General features: G+C 37.1%; 1 protein-coding gene across 2 annotated transcripts; it reads left to right on the forward strand.

Annotated features, from left to right (window-relative positions):
• Window positions 1–617: 617 nt before the first annotated feature.
• On the forward strand, window positions 618–25,947 carry igsf5 (immunoglobulin superfamily member 5). Of its 2 annotated transcripts, XM_023342948.1 has the most exons (11): window positions 618–697; window positions 4,919–5,101; window positions 5,614–5,689; window positions 6,829–7,143; window positions 8,223–8,513; window positions 10,434–10,553; window positions 10,704–10,728; window positions 10,820–12,753; window positions 12,943–13,251; window positions 20,991–21,042; window positions 25,164–25,947. In XM_023342948.1, exons 3-8 carry the CDS (start codon window positions 5,629–5,631, stop codon window positions 10,974–10,976), a joined length of 969 nt encoding a protein of 322 aa, XP_023198716.1. In that variant the 5' UTR covers window positions 618–697; window positions 4,919–5,101; window positions 5,614–5,628; the 3' UTR covers window positions 10,977–12,753; window positions 12,943–13,251; window positions 20,991–21,042; window positions 25,164–25,947. The 2 variants fall into 2 exon arrangements, with proteins under 2 accessions (XP_023198716.1, XP_005806741.2); XM_005806684.3 differs by lacking the exon at window positions 618–697 and having other exon boundaries at window positions 5,020–5,143.

Consider the following 25,947-nt stretch of genomic DNA (forward strand, 5'->3'; position numbering starts at 1 on the left):
AGTGAAGAGCAAACCGGCCAGTTTAGATGCTATTGACTATTTGAACCTTCTCATATTTCTCATATCAACTTGTGTGCACATTATGACTGATTTTTTTTACAATCGGCTCCTTCCGACTTCACAGAAGCTCTCTTAGCTTGAGAGAAATGATCAACACAAGTTTATTTCCAGCTTATTTGTATAACACATTTCAGTAACAAGGCAGTTCATAGTGCTTTACATAATAAAAACCCCAAAAATACATCATACAATTGCGAAATGTGACACCAACATTACATTTTGTGAAGTGCCATTGTCAAAATGATCAATACACATCAAATATGTTGGTGAATATTCCATTTTATGGTTCCAAAGCAACTCCAAAGAGGTTAGTTTTTAGCTGTGATTTAAAGGAGCACAGTTTTTCAGCAGTTTTGTGGAAGTTTGTTGTTCTCACTATTATTCTGATTCCACTAAAACCAGTACCAAACTGTCTTCAACAGTCACCTACTGTAATTATTAATGAACAGATTCCAACTTTGTTTGATTTAATCTCATTTTAAATCCAGGGTCTTGTGAGTCATCCAAATTTAAGAGTGTGGCAGAACCAGGCAAGGCATGGCTGCATCAGAGAGGCCCAGCGAGGAGAACATTTATCAAGGAAGCAGCCAAGAGGCCTGTGGTAACTCTGGAAGAGCAGCAGACATCCACAGCTCAGGTGAGAGAATCTGTCCTGAAAATATTAAAGAAGCAGTATTATGTGTTTTCCAGTTTCAGTGTACCATTTTCTAGTATAATCACGTAAGTATGTTAACTTTGTTAGTTGTACAACTACTATATACTGTATATATCAAATATGACTTAAAATAAATTTTATTTTCTAATTTAACACATTAAAATGAGCCTTTGTCCTTTTAAAATCTCCTGCTCTTTCTGAAATGCCGCCTTCAGGAAGTCATTGCAACAGTGCGTCTCTATTAACGCTGGTAAAAACTTTACCAGCGTTGAACTCAGAAGTATCTTGCTTAATGAGCTCAGCAGATACGCAGTTCCACCAGCTGTTTGCTAATTGCTGCTGGCTAGTCTGAAGGAGCTGAGTTGGGGAGTCGTGGGAGAGAGCTGCAGTTAGGTTGCATAACATTTGAAAACGCATGCATCACAATAGCGCACTGCTTTTTTCCCACCACGTTAAATCTAACAAAATACAGAAGTTTATTGATGTACCATGACAAAATAGGGAAACGTTTGATGTATGATGTAAAACCAACACTGAACATACAAGCCGCATGGTGAACAATGGTGGTGGCAGCATCATGCTGTGGGGAGGATGGGCAGAGCTACTGTAAACAGAGGGCAGTACTGGAATAAAACCTTTCAAAGGGTTTCAAAAGACTTACCTTAAGTTCATCTCCTAGCATAGCAACCACAAACAAGAAGTTAACACGATTTGTTCTTTTGTTGCCGCAACAAAAATAATCTAGTAAGGGGAGTAAAAAAAAAAAGTTTCTGGATTCTAAATTCAGCTGTGAACTTTTGTGTAATTTTACAGCATGCTGCCAGTCAAAGCTTGTCTGATAGATAAAAAAGAAAAACAAAGCACTAATGTGTAGTGAAAGTTCAACCAAAGCACCCATATTGTAGCTGCACTGTGAAGAAACTTGTAAAATAGTCCTATAAATAGCCTAGCAGATTGAGTTACATCTGTCTGTGGGAATTCCTCTGTATAGACACCAGAGAGGGGAAAAAACTGCAATGATTGTGTAACCGGTTACAATGCGGTTGTGTTCACTATGGATTCTTTCCATAACGGCTCCTGGCCGGAGATCCGACTTCCCTCCTTCTCCCACCCCTTCCTCCTTCTTGCAGAAGTCTGCAGACCTTCAGTGTGTAGATTATTAATTCGAACGCTTTAAAATCTGACCTGCAAAAATAATTAATAAGGCAGGGTAGAAGCTAACTTAATGATACTAGCTTTCATTTCAAACTCGTACGATAGGTCTGCTGGATTAGAAGAAACAATAAGCGGAGTTCCGAACACAGGCGTTGGCATAATCCCTAAGGGAGGTGACGGGATGAAGGTAAAGGTGACCTCATCTAAAGCCTCTTTGACAGAGGGCAACTTGTTCACGTATCTTCCTCAGTGGTTTACAGTCTTAAGTTTTGTGTTAATGAGAGGGAACTGGTGACTCTGTGCTGCATGCTGTGCAAAAAACAACAGACATTTCTGTTTGCTTCCACCTGTAAAGCCATTTGAGTTGTGCAGACAAGAGATGAGTGAATGGATGTAAGGAAAAGCTTAGTCTCTCCCCTGTTACTAAGTGGATTTCTCCCATGCAGCGAATGGCAGCTGTCCCATATGGAGCAGCAGGTGAAGTGATAATATACCCGTCCATGAGAGAGGAAGGATATTGTTGCCTCCACGTAGAATCTGAATGGTCCGTTTGTGCGACTCCCTTTAAATTTTTTGAGAAAAGAAAAAACAAGAAAAAAACAGAAGATGAGTTAAATATTTATCCTCAAAAAGCTGACAAAATGGGTTCGGTTACTATAAAATTAAAAATAAAACAAGGACCTTAGAAAATCTCACCCTTCCCTGGACAACAAATTGGTTACATTTTGTCACCTGCGTAAAATAACGGCCTAAATCATTTATTGCCTAAAGTAATTCTTTGGGGGGGGGTGGAATCACCACCTTTTTTTGCCAAAAGATGAATTAGACAAAAAAAAAAAAAGACTTGGACCATTATTTTACAATGGTGAGAATTTGTTCCTTCAGCTTTTAAAAGACGTGAGCAGAGGTGTGCTTCTGACCTGCCCTTAACAGTCATTTACATGTGAGAGAGGGCGGAGGCTCGCCCCCGAAGGCAACAAGGCCTAATAAGCTCAGTAACAATAAACCTTAGTCGGCTTTAACCATTAATGAGGCGGCAGCTGACATAACAAAAGCAAATCCAACAATAGCGATTGATGCATGCTCCAGACTTTGCGCAGTTTTATTGTTGGCGACTTATCCGCCGTTAAAGTCACATCGTCTTCTCCGGGAGAAGGGGGTGCAATTAAACTGAGCTATTCTACAGTTGTGCTCGGTACAGAGAGACAAAGGCCATGATTAAATCAAGCACCCTGAGAGCGCATGGCATACATTATGACTGATGATCCCTGACAGAGAGGCTCTGGTGACAGAGGGGGGCCTCCATATTGCTTCCATTGCTGGCCTTGTGCGGTGGGATCTGATCCCTGACCCTCCCCCCCCCATTATCTTCTTCCTGTTTCTCATGGTTGTCTGACAGCTTCTGCCTATACAATACAAGCTGTGTCTGGAGACATTCCACTTTGTGCCATACAGCAAGACTCATAAAATGGCGTCCATGGAGCCTGGAAGCTGAACATTGAGCAGGCCAAGAGATAACGTTCACTAGTTGCTAACTCTCTAGTTTCAGTTCATTTTTACAAAAATCATTTTCTCTAGTTAGAAAAAAACAGTTGATATATTGGAGTTCTGACTTTATTGGACATAGTGTAATAAAAGGATAAACAAAAATATACACACACAAAAACATAAACTTAAAACAAAAGTCAGCAAAAGAAGAACAGTAGGGATTTATAGGCTCAAAAGGAGTGGGTAGAAGATTTATTAGGCGTTGTTTATGCGTAACATTTGTACTCATAACTTCAAATATTTTAGCTCTTATTTGAATAAGAAAACCTGAAAGTCTCCTGAAATTTAGAATCACAACTAGAAAAGTAGAGGTTTCTCAACAAAGCTGGGCCCAAACTGAAAAATGATCACCACAAATGTAGTGATTTATTTATACTTTTGATCATTTGTGTCACAGGAAATCTGGCACACACTGTACTGTAAAACGGTTATTTTGAAAAGTTTCTTTAGCTTTTCAGCAGATAAAATACAGAGAAATACATTATTATTTTGTTTTGAACATCTTAGCTTGTTCATTAAACACAGTAATAAGCAAAACCCAAACATGGGTGAGTGAATTATTATTATTATTATTATTATTATTATTATTATTATTATTATTATTATTATTATTATTATTATTATTATTATTATTATTATTATTATTATAAAAGTTACTCCATCTTTGTTTTCAATGCATTATTACTTAACGATGTAATATATATGGACAATAATGAATGTTAAATGTCAACATGTATCATATAAAACGTATCAAGCCAGAACAGCTCAAAATGGAAGCCCTTTCAAATTTAAGGTCCTTTGTGATGTTTCAGTTATCCTACACTGACCTCTAGTGGTTAGTTTTATCAGTGTTCAGAGGTAATATCCAGGAAGGAGGTAATTCTGGTAGTTTTGGAAATCAACTTTCTATTTATTCTCTATTTCTTAGTAATGCTGTTTTACCCTCTCTCTGTTCTTAAATAAATAAATGACAAATCTGAATTATGGATAAACCTTTGGTACTTGGACAAAGAACATAATCTCTTTTCAACCTAGGATTTGAAGCTATCTGCACATGTTGCTGTATTTAATTGCAATAATCTCTTCTAAAATATATATTTTGTTGAAATTTAATGAATAAAGGAGTATTATTATTGGATGTATTATCTAGATTTCGAAACAGTAGTACTGAACCCTGCATATTTGTAACCATCAGGGCAATAAAGGATGGGGGTTTCAGACTGATGCGCGCTGTGAGGGTAAATAGAGAAGCTGTTTTCAAGTCCCTTTAGATGAGAAAACATTCTGTTCTCTGCTTTTTAATTGTTTTATTCCATGTTAGCGAGATTATTCTACATATTCCACATCCATTTGCTAAAATAAAAGTTGAAAAACAAAAATAAGGTGAAACAAAGATCTTCATGTTGGCAAGCAGCTTAATAAGAATGTCAAACCTGATCTTAACCTCAGTTGTAACACTTAACTTCTTATCTTTTGTCACACCTCAACTTCACCCATCAGGTGTGTCTTCGGGTGAAACATCGGAGGCTTTATGACCCAGTGACGTGTGTGGAGAGCAGATAAGGGTTGGCTTTCAGAAACCAAGGTTGGACTTTGTTTCCTGTGTCAGTTTGAGTCCCACCTGTTAGTCCAGGAAATGCAGGTCTGGTCAGCAGCACCATCCACGGCAGGAACTGTCACGCAGTAAGTCGATCAAATTTGAGTTGTGGAAAAATATAACTTTTGGTAAGTTTTTTTTTTTTTTTTTACTCTGAGATTTCAAAATGATTAATTACATAGAGGAAAAAATAAACAGAAAGGTTGCAGTTAAACTGACTTCAGTTAAGGATGTGAGAACATTTTGATGGTACGGTATTGTAAGACGGCAGCTGGGTGTCACAGACTTTGTGCTGTTTTCATTCGAAATGAAATGTCAGATCGATCCTTTGGAACAGGAAAATAATCAAATCCTCTCTTTGTATAGATTTTATTTGATCTTTTTCCCCTGTGTATCATTTCCAATGAGTTATTTTCCCAACCAAGTGCAGTGGACAACTTGATGTATCACCAGTAGTTTGATATTATTTCTATTAATGCATGATTTTTAAAAAAATAATTTTTGGTGTTACATTGTATTTCATTATGTTACATTATAAGGTTCAGATTCATCTACGTTTCCATCGTTACAGTGATTTATATGTTGTTTCATTCTTTAGAGTGACAACACTATAATGATTGCTTCCTGGAAAATATGGTTTGGCCTCATGTCCATTTGTTTACTACAATGCAGAGGTCAGTGCTTTATTTATATGTATTTAAAAATGTATAAATTGTGTGGTTGAATTTGTCTTTTAGAGATCTTGACTGTAAAAATTCTACGAAAAAACAAAGAACAGAAAGAAAAAGACGGATGTGTGATATAACTATTTTCCCAGTGAAAAAATGACATTCATTCTCATTTTTTGACAGTGAATGTGACCACCAAGACTAAAAACATACAAAACATAATTTCCAATCAGACATTATTTTTACAAGTTATTTTTAATAAACTCCAAATTCCTTCAATGAAATTCTCCTACAAATAGGAAATATTTCTCAACTTGACATCAATGCAGGACATGTGACAAATGGTTTTCAGAAATACTTTGTGTTTGACTTTCAGGCCATTCAAATGCTAAAAATTCACATAGCAAACACCAACTTTCTTCAAGCACAAGTGTAAACAGAGCAGCATTCCTTTGTTATGCTGCCGCCTGTTTCCTGATTCCATTCTCTGACCTAACATTTACAATAATGACTCTGAAAACATAAAAGAATTTAACTATCGTCACCAAACAACTGTTGGTAACATTCCTCTTAAGCATAAATTTTAACCTAAGTAAATTCAACATGTCAATCATTTCTAGACAAATTAATTAATCCCTACATGTACAAAAAATTGATGTAATTGTTAATTCTGCTATTCATTAAATACTTTAACAAAAATGTAGCTGCTTTTAAGTCAGGAAAAATTTACCTTCTAGGCAATCTAGAGTATTGTCACCTTCCTAAAATAGTGGCCTAAATCATGTTTTGCCCAATTATTTTATTTTCTTTTGTTTTGTTTTTTTTGTGCAAAAAATCATCTCTTGGCAAAATAGAGGGTGATTTACTGATTTGTTTTTTCTTTTTGTGCAAAAATCATTTTTGCCAAAAAAATCTCTTGGGCCATTATTTGAGGAATGTAACAATATTGCAGTATGGATTTAATAAAATAAATAAAAGAAGTGGTTTTGTCACTGACTAGAGCTAAATGTAACAGAATACATTTTGGTGAAAAACGGTATTTACTATCCAGTTGACAAATGTGGAATTTACATCAGTAGCTGCATTTACATTGAGATAAAATTCAGCATCCTGGTTGTTGTATGATTTCTTTGTCTTGTACCCAGTGGTGTCACAGAAGGTCCAACTGGAGCCTCTGAGTTCAACGGCGCTGCGAGATTCTGATGTCCAGTTTATCGCCACCATTCAGGGAGACTGGGAGGTCACAAACTGGGGTGTCGGAGGGATTCAAGTCCTCACAATTATCAACTCAACAAATAGCATAATCCCATCGGTGGACAGATTTTCTGCCAGATTCTGCGTCAGTACCAACAGAAATTGTGTGGAGTTTATCATCCATAATGTCACCCGTGCTGATGCTGGGGAAGTTGTGTGTAATGTACAAGGTCATCAACCAGTGACAGCCCAGCTTTTTGTACAAGGTGAGGATGTAAAATTTATGTTTTTACATTAAGTTTTTGCAGTCTTAAATTTAGAAATGACAAATGAAGCTGCAGACGCCTTGTAGTTCCTGTGGTATACTCTAGAGGTCAGGAATGAGCAATTTTCCACGTCTGATGCGCTTCTTGCAAACTTTTATTTATCAAAAGTAACAAAAATAGTTAAATCCAGAGTAAAACACAAAAGACAAACTACTGTAGTGACAGTGCTAGTTTATTTAGCACTATTATTACTATTATTATTATTATTATTATTATTTAAAGAAACCATCCAATAATCCTGAACATGTGACAGCCTTGCAATGAATGTTTTTAAGAAACACAAAGAATTAAATTGATATCAAATTATAAGTTACTATAGCTTATGTGCAATAATCTACGTCTGGGGTGTCAAACTCATTTTAATTTTGGGCAACATCAAGACCATGAATATCCTAAAACAAAACTTGTTAAACTTAAAATACTATCTGTCTCTGCACTCTTATAATTAAGTAAAGCTAAACCCCTTTTCACATTGATGTAGTTTTGCTGTGTAAGAACTACTTTGATTTGATTGATTAAAAAATATTTAAGCACACAACTGTGTTTTGAAGGTTCTTTTAAAATCTGGATTTGACTCCCGGGCCTTGAGTTTGACACATTGGATTTAAGCGAACAGATAAATGTGAGGTTGGGTAAATTTTTGCTAATAAAGGCTTTGTAAAAAATTGGTCTAAAAATCAATTGAAAAATATTTTCCAAAGACAATTTGGAAGGGATCTGTAAGGTATGTATCAGTTCCCGAGTAGAATAATCAAATTGTTAAAAGAAATCTGGGAACATTTCATTGTATGAATATCAAAGTGCAAACCCAATATGACACAAAGCACCCAAAAGTTTACAGTCTAAAGACGGACTGAAGCAAATTGAAAGGATTCTTACAATAATATATCTCTAGCTTATCTCACATCCCGTTTTTTACGTTAAGCTAAAATAAATGCATCAAATAAATCCAGTATCTGATTTCTAACAAATGTGCTTGGGTTCTTCAATCTAAACCATATTTACTTTCTTTTTATCAGAGAGTGGAACAGTCAGCATCCCGGGTGGGAATGTGACGGTGATGCAGGGCGGGGAGGTGGAGTTGGAGTGCGTAACGACTGCTTGGTTCCCCGCTCCAACCATCAGCTGGACCCAAAACGGTCGGGCTGTGAACAGCAGCCTCTACAACACCACCAGCACACCAGATGGGGATTCCTTCAACTCCACCAGTACAGTCCGGCTCACGGCCAGCAGGAACGCAAGAGTGGACTGTTTGGCTTCTCTCTCAACGCTCACCGCTCCACAGTCCAGCTCTGTCTACATCGAGATTGGTAAGTTCTGAACCACTGCTGTCAGGCATCAGTTGGGAATTAGTTTTGAGCTGAATGGGACTTAATTATTTTTTGTTGTGGGTATCTTAAGCTCGACTAAAAGAGATTTGATATATATCTCCTGTAAACATTACCCGTGTTTCCTTTGACCATATAATTGAGCAATTTCACAATTCGAAAATAAATTAGCTGATTGGAAACACGCCGATTTACAAAAAAAATCTTGTTTTTTGATAAAAGGTTTTGGTGCTAGGATGAGATGGGTTTTTTGGCTGTATCAAAATTGGTTTATTTCACAAAACTGCAATAGAAACACTTTTTCCGTATCGTGAGTCACATGATCAACAACCGCATGCCTCCAGCGCAAACCACAAAGAAGAAGAAGACAGGAAGTAGTTTGAGGATCATGATGTGGCATGATCCTTATTTGCGTGAACATTTGTATTCCCTCACAACACATCAACTGCGAAGTTGGATTCTTTTTGGACATTAGTGGAATAGTGACAAAGTTTTGTGCACATTTGTAATAGAAGCGCAGATATTGAGAAGAAGTGCTTTGCCCACAGGGCAGAAGAGGATTCATATTAAAGCGACATCAGTCAGCAAACTTTCTATGAAAGCAAGGGAAAAGCTTTGAGATTAAAATAGACAATTATTTCTTTTTTTTAATCCCAGTAGTTGGTTTGGTTTTGTCCTTTCAATTTTCCCTTTTAGTGAAAAAAACCCCTGTAATTAATTCTAAGAAGTGGTTAAAGGTTAAAGTTTATTGGCATATTCATAACATAATACTGCAGTATAAAATCCAGACGCTTTACAGTGTGTGGAGACATGTCAATAACAAATAACAGACTAAACACAAAAGCTGAGAAACTAGATGGAAGACTGTAAAATCTGCAAAGTGCAGCAGATTTAGAAAAAAATATATTTTGATTATTTTTACTGTGTGTAGAGTAAGGTATACACACACACACACACACACCCGCACGGCTTTTAAAGGTACTAAACGAGAACAACAAAGCAATATAAAAGTACTAAAAAGTTGCTAGCACATACATTATATGTAATTTCTCAGTAGAAATGACACTATGAAACTCTGAGGTTTTGAAGAGAAACATTTACAGTGCATATCTTTCTCCACATTCAAAACATCGGTAAATTAGATAGTGACTGTAAAGAGGCCTGTGAGTGTAAAACCCAGCTGGCTGAACACAAACATAAGAGCATCAGTTTTAACTCAATGATGGATCCACTCAACATATGATCTGTGGCAATTACATTTCCAGAGTCAGGTTTCAGGTAAGCCAGGCACAGAAATAGCTTGATCACAAGATGAGGACACAGACACGAGAGAGGAAATCTGGAGTCTCCCTTCAGCCACAGAATGTAAAAAATACAAAAATTCTTGGTACAGATTGTGGGGTAACTTTTATCCCCATTAAGAAAGTATTATGATTTCAAAAGAGAAGCACAGATTTGATGGGAAGAACCCCAGCTTTCTCCTCCGGTCTTGATTTGGACGTGTCGTGTTCGTTGTGCAGCTGATGAGCTCACTGAGCAAATACAGAGGGCAAAGAATGGACGCCTGCCGTCCCTGGTGCTGGTTTAATATTCTGTCTGATTCCTGTTACATATTTAATTTCAACTCAGGTTTCGAAAAAGTTTTATTCATTAAAAAAAATGTGGCTTGATTTGAGCCTGGGTGTCTTTGAAAAATGTAGACAGTAGATAGTTTCTTTTTACATGTTTAACCATCCATAAATGGGAATAACTAACGTAAAAAAATGTACTTTTTACCAGTTGGAGTCAAATTACATTAGAGCATTTAACTAGATGTAAGAGCAGAACTTTATTGCTTTTGTTGTTGAAAAAAACAACTTTTGTGGGGCATTAACTTACTTGATATTTCCCTCCCCGCAACAGTTCCCAAACCTCCAGACTGGACAGTGCTGATAGCCGTAGTTGTGTCGTTTGGAAGTTGTGGTTTGTTGGGTTTTCTCATCCTCGTAATCGTGATCTGCTACAAACACAGGAAAGAAAAAAGTAAGAGACATTCCTTCTTGGCTTAACTCCTATCACTCTGCATGGCACATTGGTGTAATCCCAAAGCAGAAAGTTTCTTTCTGTCTCAGAAAATACATTTTAAAAAATCCTCTCAAGTCCCGTAATGTGTTGCTTTATGCTCCCTTCTAGAACGAAATTACCAAGATGAAATGAGGTAAATGACCACGTGTGTTTACTGTACAGTTTCATGAGTAAAATCGTTTAGGGCTGCAGAGATTCATGGTCAGATGTTCTTGGTTTGACAGGAGAGTGACAACACACAACCAGCTAAGTGTCATCGACACATCTGAACAGGTAAGGGGTCAGGTAAATGAGTACTACGAGCCGGAGAATCAGAGAAACGACACAAGCGACTGGACTGAGTCCGGCTTCCTGAAACACAGACATATGACCTTTGTGTGATGACACACAGAGGATGGAGAGCGCTATGGACATTTGACAGACTTTTCAAAGGAACTTTAAAGTTTTTCAGCTGTTTTGTCCAAAGTCTGGAGAGAGTAAATGTTAAAGAGCAAAGACTGATGAATAATTTGCAACACTGATAAAAAAAATAAATACTTTTTTTTTTTTTTAAATGTTAATAGAGGAGCAAAATTTGTGATGACCTCCTGAAAGTGGAATGTCAGAGTGAACAGAAGTTTGTAAAGAGACAGAGGACCAATTTCAAGGCATTCAATTATGAAGTCAAACTTCCTTTAAGTCATATTTGAGACATCTAGCATTTTTGATTGTGCCATAAAAGGCTCCTGATGTGACTGGAAAACACATAACACTGAATAAATCCTCAGAGTGGTGGGAGACTACCAGCTGGTCAGACTGTTTTAGCTACTTTTAGCTGAAGAAACAGCAACAAAACTTAACAGTCTCTTGTGAATGCGTAGACATTTAATATATACCATTGTTTCCCAAAGATAAAAACATTTTCGGTTTGAGTCGTGTAGATTTGCTAACATCAACTGAAACCAAAGTGTGTGTAAAAAATCCAAACTATTTAATAAGAAGAATAACCAGTTGTTTCTTTAACTGTGGGAAAATTTCTGACATATGCTTTCATGAATAAATTATTTTTGTTGTTAACACAGAATGCTTTTTGTTTTCTTCTGTAATCAGTGTCTGCAACTGTTTCCTTGAAATAGTTTTGTCCTCAGTATTTTCTGTTTTTACATGCCAGCAAAAAATATTAACAAATCTCACTTTCATTTAGAAAATCGTTGTAGAAATCTCCTCAAAAAAGAATAATCTGTTAGATATTTGTCAAAGAAATGTGTTATAGTTTAAAGATTTAAAGATCTTGTTAACCAGGAAACGCAATTTCTGTACTTTACGAACATGACACCATATCTTATGTATTGCTTGGAAAAACAGTAATGAACAAAGGAAAATCACCTGTACTCTTTGACTTTGCATTGTTGACTTTTTATTTTTCTGTAACGGTGCTTTAATTGCCAATTTTGTGCCTTAGTTTTCATATTTATTTATTGTGTTCTTGAATATCTTGAAAGAGGCCTATGGATAAGTGTACTAAAACACTTTTGCTTGAAAGTTGAAAAGAAATTTTAAATAATATAAAGTTTTTACTGTTTTCTAAGTATAAACTTTCATGACTTATGAAGTTATTTAAAGACGGAGCAGTCATTATCAGAATGTGTGCCAGAGGTTTCGCATCCTTCGGTAAAAACCCTTCCAGTCTGAGAAACACAACATAAATCTGATTGCCTTCTGTCTTTATGTCTCAAAACTGGAAATGACATCAGTGCCAGTATTGTCTTCTCCCAGGTTGACTCGTTTGCATGAGACAAATGGTCTTTATACAAAAAGATCCTCTTTAGTTTGTGTGACTATAATTCTGTGACCATTCTTTGTATAACTTTAAATGCCTGGCTGGTTTTGGTGAGATGAGAGTCTGTAGTTATGTGATTGCATGAGTTGTAAAAAAAAAAATCACAGTGTTGAAATTCGGACATGTTAAGAGAAACTCTCGAATCCTTGTGCACTTTGATAATTATGTTAGTAGCATAACAAAAAGGGATAGTTCAGGATTGTTGAAGTGAAGTTATTCCCTTTTACATTCTCTTAGATAATTACTCTGATAGAAAAAATAAGTACATGTTCTGTTCTCAGTATGCTTTTCATACAGGAAGATAATTGGTGATGCACTGCCTCCTACAGTCATTTCCCTGTAAGTAACCATTGACATTTTTGTAAATTACTACGTTTGCATAAGCACATTTTATACACATCTGATAAAATTATAAAAACAGATTAATGTTAAATATACATATCAGTCTTTATTTTTTCATTTTTAATGCAAAGCAGAAACATTAAAGTCAGGGGTTCCTGATAGCTTCTCTTTTTTATCTCACCACAGGTTCTTGGCTACAAGAAGTTTTTACTTCTATCTGTCAGCTTCCACTGTCACCACGTCAGAATTTGTGAAACAAGCCAAACATGCAGCAGATGATTGGACAGACGGCTGCTCCTCAGACAGAAGAGCTCTGCTCATTGGATTGTTGCAGACGTGCTGCGGGCTGCAGGGGGCTCTGCAGACTATAAAAGCATCCACTGCACACAGATGGAAGCACAGAGGGAATCTACTGCAGCTGTATCGTCTGCTGGCCGGAGCGCATCGCACACAGCTGGAATCCTCGCCGAGAGACGCAGCTCGACCATGAGTGAGGTAAGAGCCTTTCACTGAGCTGCAAAGCTTATTATTTTATAAATAATTTGATTCATAACTATGAGCATTTCTTTGACTTTTGTGCAGTCAGCTGAACTACTACAGACTCAGGTGTCGACATTTTGTACTTATAAGTGATAAATCTTATTTGCATAGTGGTACGCTTAGTTGAAAAAACGATTTATAGTGAGCTGACTGATGTTACGTTTTTCCATGTTGTTTCCCTCAGCAACTTTTCCTTTAAAATTTTGTAAAATTTATGCTGTTAGAAAACAGAAGTTAAAATCCAGTCAGATTACCATATGCTCAATGTGCTTCTGGTTTTATGATCAGAATAAAACTTGCTCACAAGATTATGCGAGTGGCTGCAGATCTGAAGGATAAATCATCGTCAAATAACTCTTTACCAGAACGTTGTGATAAAGTTATGAACATGTTTCTGCGTGACATTTCAAGCTGGGTCTGGCGTGATGAAGCGGAGACAACTCCGACCTCTACATTTATGCATCATTTATTGGGGTCTGAAAATCAAACTTTGCACGTTGACTTGGGAGGATCTGAGATAGAGCGGAGCGAGGAGACTCCAGACACACATCGTTCAGTTACTGAATTATTCAGCGTAACTGCGAAGCCAGAGGAAGAAACAAAGAAAAAAAAACACTCATTCTGTCAGGGTGCATTTGTGAGCACAGCCTCCAATAAGACCTTATCACGAATTGCTCACCCTGAGGATCACCACTGACTGAAAACATAAGGATACATATTTTATCTTCCCCCTCCAACATCCCAACTGCTCCTTGGAGCAGCTTGTAGTCTGGTGTTTAGCTTTTATACAATGTGACACAACATCCAATAGAGGTTTTATTCTTTAATCATCCCTGCAATTCTTACACAGTGACATTGAAATGAAAGTCTGGAAACTTTGAATGGTCAAATCATGGACAGCAGTATGAGGCTCAGAACTGATATATGATGGGAGAATGGATGAGTTTCCTAATCTACATTTCAACCTGTCTTCAGTAACGACTCAATTTGGATTTTAAAGAACATTATGATCATTGGGACTCTCACAAATGATCATAATGTGGTCATTTGTGATCAAACTAGCCTGGCCAGGCTAGTTTTTGTCTCTGTGAGAGCAGAGATGCATTGGAACAGAAATTCAACATGGCTGCTGTTGTTTCTTCTGGTCTGAAATAATATTAGAAGCTGCTTCTGAGTCAACTAAAACTCAATGTATGAAAGCTGAACGACGTGGTTTTGGATGCCAAATGTAGCTGAGTGGTTAAATTTTAAATCTTCTATGTGCAAGTCAAAGAGAAATGGATGTTAAACCTAGAGAAAAAATAGGATCAAGTCTTAAGCTCTTGTCTTTTCTAGTTAAGTGTTCCAACTTAGAAGTTAAACATTTTAAAAAATAGCTTAGTTTTTGCATGCATTCAGACCTGGCATGTTGGTGTGTGAATTATATGAATTAGAAACAGATTGTGCATCAAACTATATTTAAATCAGTTTAGCAACACGTGAGAATTTGTTGTCTGTAGGGGCGTAGTGTTCTGTCATTTCAGCCAGAAATGTACATTTCCTTTTTTTAATAACAGCCCACATGCAGAGTAGAGTCAGAAACCATGCTGGGTTTTACGAACATATAGACTTTTCAACATAAATAAATTTTTGACAGCTGTATTAAAAATGCTCTTCCTGCTAGCAGTTGTGAAATACCAGCAGAAATATTATAGACATTTTTTACCTCCAAGGTCCCATGAATGACCCTTCAAATAGAGCAGTGACGTAAATAAAAACACAAAAGCCTTAAAATGAAACATCCGGAAAAAACCTGGTCACCCCAAAAGCAGCAAATCCCCAATATTAAAAACTGCAGCTCCGCCTTTAATTTCTTCCAATGAACCAGAAGTTGCATCACTTCAACATTCCCACCTGACTAATTTGACTCACACAATTTCCTTGGCAAACAGGAAACTGACAGCTCAGCTCGATCACATCCCCGGTTCACACCATCAATGCTGGAGCTCCACAGAGCTGTGTGTTTAGACCATTCCTGTTCACAGGAATACTAGAATACTCTGACGATACTCAGAAACAATAACCATGTCACGAACTACCACACCAAACGTCAACACCCTATTATCAGCCAAACTGCTGAAATAGTGTAAAGGTTCAAGTATTGTTAGACAAAAACACTTACCAGTCTGCTGCTTAGAACACCTACTCTTACTAATTTTATAGAATTAATTCACCTATTTTTACAAAGTTGTTAAACTAAAATCACAAAGTTGTCCAACACTGCTGCAAAAAAAGGGCTGGAAATCTAATGAGAGGTGTCTTTTAGGGGTGAAGTAAGTTCAGTGTATTCATATTGTTACTGTTGTGCTGCCATGTCTATTATACTCTAATTACTAAACAACCCTTTGCTTCAACTCCATGTCGAATAATGGCCAAAACTTCTGCATTGCACCAGAAACTCCTTGCATGGCTTGTAGACACTTAATGTCTAACATCCATCTTTTCCCCTTTCCCATCTTTTTAATTTGGTAGTGTGTAACGTTGTAAATCTCAGCACCTGGCAAGATTTTACACACTGCCAAATTAACACTGAGGCTGCAATAAAACTGATGTATTCTTCACTTTCCCTTTAGTGTAACTGACATAATTTGCTATCAAATTTCCACACATGAAAACGTTTAAAAAACTGAGATGTAATTTTCTCACAATGTCGCAATAATTCTACCGCAGGTTAATTGGAGTTAAGTGCTGCCTGCTAACACATGTGACATGTGACTTTCTCATCGTTAAAGTTTGTTTTTTTTACATTGAGCTCATTTGGACAATCAAATACCAAATTCTATTCCACACCTTTAAAATTTATCAAAGAATGGAATGAGAGAAAAGATTCCTATGAACATTTTTAATGAAAACATCCAGCTCTAGAGTCCAGTGGGTCTTGGGATGTCCTGCTGTGTTAGCAAAGCCCTTACTTTAATTACACTAAGAGTTGGGGGGGCATGGTGACCACTTGGCAAAGCTGTTAGCTCCATCATCCAAAGAGGAACGGCCTCCTTTTTTTTTTTTTGTTTAATGATATTAGAGTGTTGAAAGATGCTGAGCAATATAGAAAGAAAACTGCACAGTTGGTAGCAAACACTGTTCATGCATTGATTTCTTTATATTGCCTAAATCTAACTCAAAATATCTTAAAGAGATTAAAATGTGACTGAAAGTGAAAATCAGGAAATCTAAAATATGTTTTTGTTTACATTTGGAATACAGCTTTGGAAATAGTTCAGGGTGCAGTTCTCTGATTTACTGAGTGACCCCTGACCTCCTTTAAAAGATAAATAGAGATTAATCTTGTTCGATCCGTAAGCCATCTAAACCGTCAGCAGGCTTTGCTGCTGCTGAGATCTGTTCTTTAGGTAATCTTGGATTCTGCAGGGCTTTGCACAAACAGACAACCATCACTCAGTGTACATGTTGATGCGTCATCAAAACAGATTAAGATAGAACATATCATATCATATAGTGCCAAAACGAGATCAGTGCTGCGGTTGAATTTTGAGCTCTCGCAAAGAACCATATGGATAAATTCATACCAAAGCCGTCAAAATGTTACACTGGGATTTTGGGGGGGATTAAACGTAATTCCATATTACGGCTCATATTTGCAGACCGCTGCAATAACAGCGAATCCCTAAAAATACAGTTCATGTATCATGTAGTAAAAACCTTTCAAATCATCACTTGTAAAACCTAATTACTTCTCTTTACATAAAATAGATTTAGGAAAACTCATTGCCCCAATTTTTTAGATTTCATTAAATTAACTGACTGAGTAGTGAACATACAGTAGCTTAATAAATCTGACTGTTGTAATTACTTAAACACTACCCAGACAGTGGGTACAAGTCACATTTTTGAACTACTCATGTTAGAGGAAAACTACGTGATGGAAAGAGTTCCTGCTTTTTATTTGTTTCTCTGCTCAAACCTTGACAGAAAAAAAAAAGCAGTGATAGTTTGCAAAATAAACACAATCACATGCAAGGCTACACTCTCGTGAAGTATTCATAAAAATGAACACACAACTCATTTGTGGTGCAGTTTTATAAATGTAAATGTCAAAAAGCAGCTAATGAGAGCTGTACTGTTCTGAAAGTTCGGCATGCTTGATGAACTAACTGCATAGATGGAGCTTTGGCGTCTACGTTTTCACCTTATGCATCCTCAAGCAATATTTTGTGACAAATAAAAAAGTGATTTTTATTAGTTGCTGCTGGTGTTAGTTATTAATGTCGGGCCAGTTTTATTTATCAAGCTGATATGAATATGTTAAAAATGACTAAGATTGGGCAATACTGATTTTTATTGCAGATATATCAAGAATCCCTAATACATACTGCAGGAGTGAAGTGGAGGCAAGATTCAATAAGCAGTGGCTTCCTGTCCCTTCTTGGACTGAACACTTGATTATTATTCCTTTTTGAACTCGTTTTTTGCTAACTTTTGTGCAGCCTAAAAGCAACAGGTTTTACAATAGGCAATCATTTTATGCTCGATGGCAGTGCTCCAGTTGTCAGCTACTGAAATAGTTCCTAAAATAAAGGCTGAGTGCAAAAACCAGTTTATTTAATCTGTTTCTTGGTCAAAACAGGATGTCTAAACCTTGCCATCAAACCGTGTGGTGTAGCCAACATCAAACTGTTGTCAAATGGAAAAACGCTAGACGCAATATTAGTATGTAGCAAATAAACTCTGGTGTACAAGGCCTAGTGTTGTTTTTTTTTCAGCTCAAACAAGATCTATTCTTAGGTTTAAATTCTATTTTTAACCTGATCTGTAACTAACTGTGTGTGGTATCCTGTCTAAATGTTTTAAAATTGCCTTTGAGGTAGAATGAATTATTGACCAGAGGACTAAGTCCATCGTTCAATCAGCACCTGCATCTTGGTCTCACTGTCGTCCTGTTTCCAGCCCACCGGTGGGGAAGCGGCTCTGGAGCAGAGACTGTGCTGGGATGAGCTGCCTCTGACCTAGATTTTCTTTCTCCTTGCTAAATTCTTAATAGATCCTGAGTGCAGTGTGGTGTGTCTCCCTGGGGAGTTCATGTAAAAGAACCAAAAATAGCCACACACCAGGAAGGTGGTTTATTTATTTGACCAATTCCCTCTACGTCAGCAATCCTTAACCATGACTCATTTGTGCAGTAGAAGATCAGACCATGGTAATTCAACTTTACTTTAGGGATCACCTCTACACCAGGATGTTTCCATCATATTTTTTCATTGGCAACCTTCTGCTGGAACCTTTGTCTTCATGCGTTTCCGGCTCGCTCGTATATTGGACGCACAAGCAGAATCCGCAAACAGCAGCGATGGGAGACCAAGCCACTTTTCTCGCTCCACTGCGGGTTATTTTTCTGATGAACAACCTAAATAGCCGATTAAAAACAACAAATGTCTTTGTTGTTGAGCTCTCATGTCAATTTATTCAATAATAATTTAGCAGCAAAAACACTCCGATGTTTTGGTTACGCAGTGCCTCGACCGTCTCGTTTCGCTCTGAGGTGTGACAACACAGCCTCTCTCTCACCTGACGGATTGCCACAGCGCAAATTAAGCAGATGAAAGTCAGCATGACGCCCTGAGTCCCAGCGGCACAAACTGGCTTTGATTTATTTTTATTTATTTATTTTTTTTGCTTGAGCAGAAAAACAGATGGCTTCTTTGCCAAACTAACCTTCTCTGCTTGCACTGCTTCTTGTGATGGAGCAGGGGGCAGATGTCAGGTCTTAGTTTGACTTTGTTCTCATTTGACTCACAGACATCAAAAGTGCTTCGGCATTTGGAAGTGAAAGCACGGAGTTAATAATTCAAGTCAGACATGGTGAGATGAAACGGTGATCTCAGCTGGAAGCCATCTGTAAAAAAATGTTTTCTTCATATCATGCGACACCTGTAGTGTTCAGCCTTCTCAATGGCGCTTTTGTACAAACCGAGTAATGCTAAACATCTCAAGGACATATTAATTGTCTTACTTGATGCAAATGAGATTACTTTGCAAATGCTGGGCCTCGGAAACCCTCTGTCAGATGTCTTCTGCATTCAAAAGCTGCAGTTTCAAACTTTGAGAAGTTTGTGTTGGTTTCAACATTTCTCCTTAAGAACTATAATCAATCGTACTCAAAAAATAAGTTACTTTTCCTAGCCTTCCTGGCATGAATGGTAGTTAATTATTTATAAGCAGATGTAATGTTATTCTCGAGACCCATTCAATAAATTAGATTATTGTAAAGCCCATTTGTTTTAGTAGCTCCATGACTAAGTGAAACGCATTATGTAGATTGATGACACACCGATGAATGTTTGAAAGCCTTTATTTCTTTTAATTATAAGTTTCCACTTATAGCTAATGAAAACATATTTAAAAGTAGAATATTACTTGACCAATAAAAAAAAAACATATTTTTAAAATCAGAAATGCGGGCTTATTAAAGAGTACGCTTAAGGTTATTTTCAAAGGTACTTTTAAGACTGATCGGGTCTAATTTATTGAATATTACAAAATGATTAGTGGGTGAAAATTTTTTTCTTGTAGTTAGGATTTTTTTGGTTGAGCCTCTGGGAAATTATAATCATATTGTCACGTTGCTGTGAGTTAGTAGAAGCGTACATAAATACTCAGCAGAGGAAGTCTGACAGCTTAGCTGGTTTGGTAATTAACACAACAAAATGTCTTCATATCCATGGAATATATTATATTACCAGATATTAACTGTGAACAGTTAATATTAAAATAGAGAAACTTTGCTGTAATAAATTGAACCTGCCGGTTTTCTGGTGAATCCCCATCCATGTTTAAGAGCAGCGTCCGCAAAGGATGATTTATAATAATCCATATTAAATCCATATTTAGAGCCTATTTGACAGGTTACACACACTGTAACAACACTTCTGCTCCATTCAAACTCAAAATAGGTGAATGATCAACAATCCTGGTCAGTTGTGATCTCTTTTATCTGTATCGCAATAAACTGTGAGTGGCATTTGGTTTCTAACACAGTATCAAATCTTAAAATTGATGTAGAAAAGGTTTTGTTTAAGCCGTTTCCCTCTCTCCCCATATTAATGAAAACAGTGAAAGAAAGCAGAAGTCAGTACTTCCTTTATTGGAAGGTTTTTCCACTTTGGTTGGATTTTATCGAGCTTTGAATCTTCTACCTGCTGCAGCGCAGAAGTAAGTGTGCTGCTGTTGGCCATAAGCGCTGGTTTGTTCACTGACTGGAACAAGAACAATAGCTTTCTAAAGTTCTGTTCATCAGTCGGAACCAATCACCAAATAGTGGTCACACCAGCTGATTTCTCTGTGCACCTTTGTTAACAATAGGGGGGAACTCACAGTGTTGAAAACAAACATTTCACTGGAAATGTTTCGCCCATTGAATAACACTGACAAACAGCACAAATGAGTAAAAATGCTTGGGCTGCCTCTTGGTTTTGAAAATCACTTAAAAATCACAATGACCTCTAAAGATACATTTTCTGTCCATTAAAAAAAAAAGTTTTAACCAAGTTTGGATTTAATTGTAAACATCCTAGAATAACTAGAATATCTTAGAGAATGAGGAAGAAAAAAAGAAATAAAAATCCTGAGATCTTGCCTACCTGGCTGCGTTTTTCCCCCTAAATGTTGAAAACATTTTTCTTCCTTCTTTCACTTTACAGAGAAAAACACCCGGAGCAATGACTGGAAACACCAAGCCATCTGATGGCCACGGTATGTCCAGAACTCCATGTTTTATTCTTGTTTTGGTTTGGTAGGGATCGAGAATAAAAGGCCCTCTTAGGAAAACTTTCTGGCCGAAACTAAGAGTGATGATGATGAGGATTATTTTTGTATAATTCTGTAATTGTTTTGTTTTGTTTTGATGACATTTAGAGAATCTCCTTTCTAGTTTCCTGTTTTTATTTCTGTGTGGTTCGCTTTAGTTTCCCGTTTTCTGTCTCTCCTGTTCCTGGGTTTCTTGGTCTGCCTCTTCTGTTTCTGTTCAGTTTCTCCATTAGACGCTTTTGGGTTTTGTTTCTCTAAGTTTTACTATGTAGTAAAACGTTTCATTTGTGAATTATTCTGCTTCCAGTCTGTCTTCATTGGAATCAGACACACAAAACGATAAAAAATCAGCAAATACTAATAACATGCCACATAATTTCCACCTTTTGGGTTTTTTAAATTATAGTGTAATTTTTATACTCTTAAGATTTTTGTCAAACAAAACCCTTTGTTATTGCTGTTGATGTTCCGTCTTTAGGTTTTTAAAAATGTTCTTTCTTCACCTTTAAGACATGTTCACCTTCCTGCTCAAAAATATAAGCTATGTTTCAGTGCAGCTCATATGTTTTATATTTTTATCTTATTTTTTGCCGTTAAATCCAAATATTTGAAGCTTATTGACTTTTATAAACAGACAAGAAAAACCTCTTTCTACTACAGTATTTAATTTTATGTTATTAAATTTTTTAAAAACTAATTAAAACATTTAACATTAAAATTTTAGTTTGTTTCACACAAACGAACAACCACCTGCCTCTCGTGGGATTTCTTGTCTCATAACCACAAATGCTTCTATTTCTTCAGTGAGTTTTTTCCGCAAGTTTCCACTACAAATGTGCACAAAACACCAAAAATTTCGCAATTGCGGTGTTTCCACTGAATAAGAAACACAATTAAAAATCACACATTATTGCGTTTGTTCACTCATTAAAAAACATCGTCCTCCCACCACTTCCTGTCGACTCCTTTGTCATTTCCGCCAGCAGTAAATCCTGCTGTTGATCACATGACTCGTGATGCAAAGACAGTGTTTCTATTGCAGTTTAGTGAGACACACTAATGTCGATACGGACAAAAAAAAAACAGAACACCTGATCCTAGCACAAAAACTTTTTATCAAAAAAACTTGAGTTTTTAGAATCGCGGCTAGTGTAACTAAATTATTTTCCATATCAATACACTACAAAATCTCCTGTTGTAATACTCTTCGCATCTTCAAGAGAACTTTCTGCCAACACAATGCATGTAGCAGGTTAGCAGCAGCTAAATGACTCCATCACCTCACTCCACTGAGAGAAGCACACCTGGAGGAGCATGTCTCTCCTCTCTGGGGCTGCTGATAAACCTGAGAGGACTGCGGCTGAATTGGATTTCTGTCCCAGCTGATAAGGAGCGTTACAGCACAGGTTCATCCCACAGGAACACATCCCAGAGGTGATGGGGAGAGATTTGAGAAAGTTAATTGAATTTCCCACAAGTGTGAAATGTGCTAATTTTTGTCATCTTTCCTGTTTTCCTCCATGATGTGGTTTCGAGTTGCCGATATTGAGTATGTCCAAAGTACTCTGACGTGTTGCACAAAATAAAAAGAAAGAATATACTGTATATACAAGATGCAATATATGTGCATTTATTGGTCTTCAATTCCCAACATGGCACAGAAAGATTCACAGTACTTAATGTCTTTGTAATAATATTTAATAAAAACATATTTTCAAACAGGGTGGAATGGAACATCACACAGTGGATTGTATCATAACAAGGTGGAAAATCAATGTCTCTAATTCTACAATCGGATGATTTTCATCATTGGTTGCAGGATTGCCTCTTTCAAGTCAAAGCGTATTTGTCCTTGCTCTCTTTGGCAAAAACAGGTGATATCCCTGTAGTGGATTTTGTCTTGACAGGTACTGGTGGATCCTCAGTGCTCCCTGTTCTGGAGAAGAAAGAAGCTCTGCATTTAGGAAATGTTTCTAGACAACTAATTTGTATTTCTAAGTTGTTGAAATGCAGCAGGAATCTTTGGGCCAATTTCTGAGTCAACCCGCCGACATCAGTTTTTTTTAAGAACTATCTTATAAGCAAAGACAGAATAAAGCTAAATTCACATTCTGACCTATCTTCAGCCTTTATTTTATTGTGAGCAACGCTAACCACACCAATCGTGTAGTTAGTATTGCTGGCATTAATAAACCTGCAGAGTTCCATGTGGCTCTTTTAAACCCTCCAATGTGTTCTAGTAACTTTGGCCAAAAATGCAAAAGAATTAGTCATTGCTTTTAAGTGTAAAGGTAATAAACAGTTCTTTTCCTGGGCATTTTAATGCTATATATACATACCATTTCCAATCAAGTTAACAAGCCGCTGGTTCCCTTCAACAGCTGACTTCTTAGTGCATCTCTCTGGCAAAATCCAATCCTTTTTCATTTATACAGCTCTCTTAAAAGTAACTAAATCTCACACAAACCCTTTTTAAAATTATTTTCCAAACCCTGTTTGTTAAAAGTGTGCCAGGTTTCTGAAGTCCAGCTAAAGTAAGATGACCTTTGACCTTCCAGAGAAGACGGGACAGTTAGGAGGAGTCTGTGCGTGTTTTGAGAGTCTGCCCTGCGATTCTGAAACATGGCTTTGTTTTTATTGTCATCCAAGCAACGCAGGGTCAGCAAAAGGCTCCGTCTAAACGTGAGTAAACCGTTTGGAAGAAATCCCTTTTACCACCAGATTGCCCACTTTCACCAGAACCAGCTCAGCATGCACGGAGCTCTGCACTGTACGACCCACTTGGATGCATGAATGCACATTACAGAGGAAGCAGTGATGCAGTGAAGCCTCAGTTCTAAACACAGAATATTTTCTGGGCTATTGATCACATTTTGTGTGTGTGAACAACACACACAAAAAGTCTAACATGCACAGTGTTTACCCCTTGAAGTACAAATAATGAGGTTTTGCTTGGCTGGAATTTTACAAGATTCATGTTGATAAGACCCAAAGTTTCAGACATGATATCCCTTAGAAACTGGGGCTGTTTGGTCAGTCAACACTGTCTTTATGAAATGGAAAGATTTAAGTTTTAAAAGAAAGAAAACTCAAATCTACTATAAAACAAGCAGGTGGCTCTGCTTGGTTTTGGAGCACTGAGATCCGTGGATCTCTGCAGCACACAAGTCTCTGGACTCGGATACCGGCCGCTCATCATCCAACAGAAAACCTGCATCGAAAGGATTCAAGAATGGCTTAGAAAAAAAATGGCTGGCCATCATTACAGACCGTAACGCTGCGGAACGTCTGGAGAAAACTGAAAACTGCGGCGTGAAGATGCAACCCTTCAAACACGAGAGCTTAAGCAGTTTGCTTAAAAGAAAATGGAATAAAATCATTTCAAATGTTACTTTTTTTAAGTTCCGGGTTATTTTGTTTACTTTACCTTAGTCCATGCCTGCATGTTAAATGTATTTCCAACAAACAGCTTATGTTTTCTCCTTTACTGTAATTACACCTTGTTCCACTCAACATAAAGATATTTTTAATGAAATTGGTTTTACATTTACTCACTTTTTGGGAGTGATGATGTGATTCACCAGCCAGCATTCTGACACAGAGATGTCTAATATTTAATTGGGACTTTTTTTTCCATTCACTGAGTATTTTGACTCAGCATTGTTTATGAAATAATGACGGTTTGGAATTAATTTTTCTACATCTACATTTAGATGTAGAAAATAATAATAGTCATAAATAATACAAGTTATTTCTTTTCTTTTCCCGAAAACTAATCGTGCAAGCTGAATACACAGTTCATCAAATGTAAGAATGTCATATTTTGTTTGTGTAATGAGTTTCTTTCCTGTCAATGTTGAGTCTGATTTAATGTCAGACATTTGAGGAAAACGCGATTTTTTTTATTCAGCGTATGTAAATATCTGGTTTCATTTAGGTTTGGACATTTGTCCACAGATATGCGTTCACTCCGGGTCTGGAATGCGCCAACATGTTAACCACAAGCTTCTAAAAGGACCTTTTGGCTAAGTCTGTCTTTTCACTCTTTCCCTTCCTGTCTACCGCAGATGGAAAGAAAAACAACGCCCCCCAGGACTTTGACATCGACATGGACGACCCAGAGACGCAGAGGGCCGCAGTGGCTATCCAGTCTCAGTTCAGAAAATTCCAGAAAAAGAAGCAGGATGTGAAGTCATAGAGCAAACGTCGTCAGACTCGTCGCTCTCCAGATATGGTCTCGCTTTTGCATGTCGATCAAACTGCTGCACTGTCCAGAGCTGCGAGGAGAAAAGGCTGGGGGAAAATATTACTGTAAAAGTCTGTGTAGATTTGACAAACACTAAAACATCTGATATAAGCAATGGGTTGGCCAGTTTTTGTTTAGCCGTAGAACTTCTGAATGGGTCATTTTTGTTGAGTCTTATAGAACCGTGTGAGACGCAAATTTACACGTGGCAAATAATTGGAAATAAAAGTTTGTCTTTCGAGGAGAACAGAAAGTCGCTGGCAGTTCAGATTATTTATGATTTAATAAAGAGCTCCACTGAATGTCTGAGTAGCTATAACTATGAACAGCTTCAGCTTTTACTTTCACGCTGCTGTGTTGTTCTGCCGTGTTTCTGCTGTCCCTTTAACATCAACCCCTCACAGCTGTGTGAAACACTGTGTGCGTAATAATTCCTGTTGTGTGTTGCTGTGTTTTGCTGCTACAACATAATTGATTTGATGTTCCTGTAGTTTTCTTGTATATGTTTAGTTTACAAACACACAGCATGCAAGCTTGCACACATGCATACAAGAAGAAGAAGAAGAAGAAGAAAAAAAAATCACTAATAAAGAAATTTAAAAACA

Source organism: Xiphophorus maculatus, chromosome 11, assembly GCF_002775205.1.
Source record: "Xiphophorus maculatus strain JP 163 A chromosome 11, X_maculatus-5.0-male, whole genome shotgun sequence".
Lineage (NCBI taxonomy): Eukaryota > Metazoa > Chordata > Actinopteri > Cyprinodontiformes > Poeciliidae > Xiphophorus > Xiphophorus maculatus.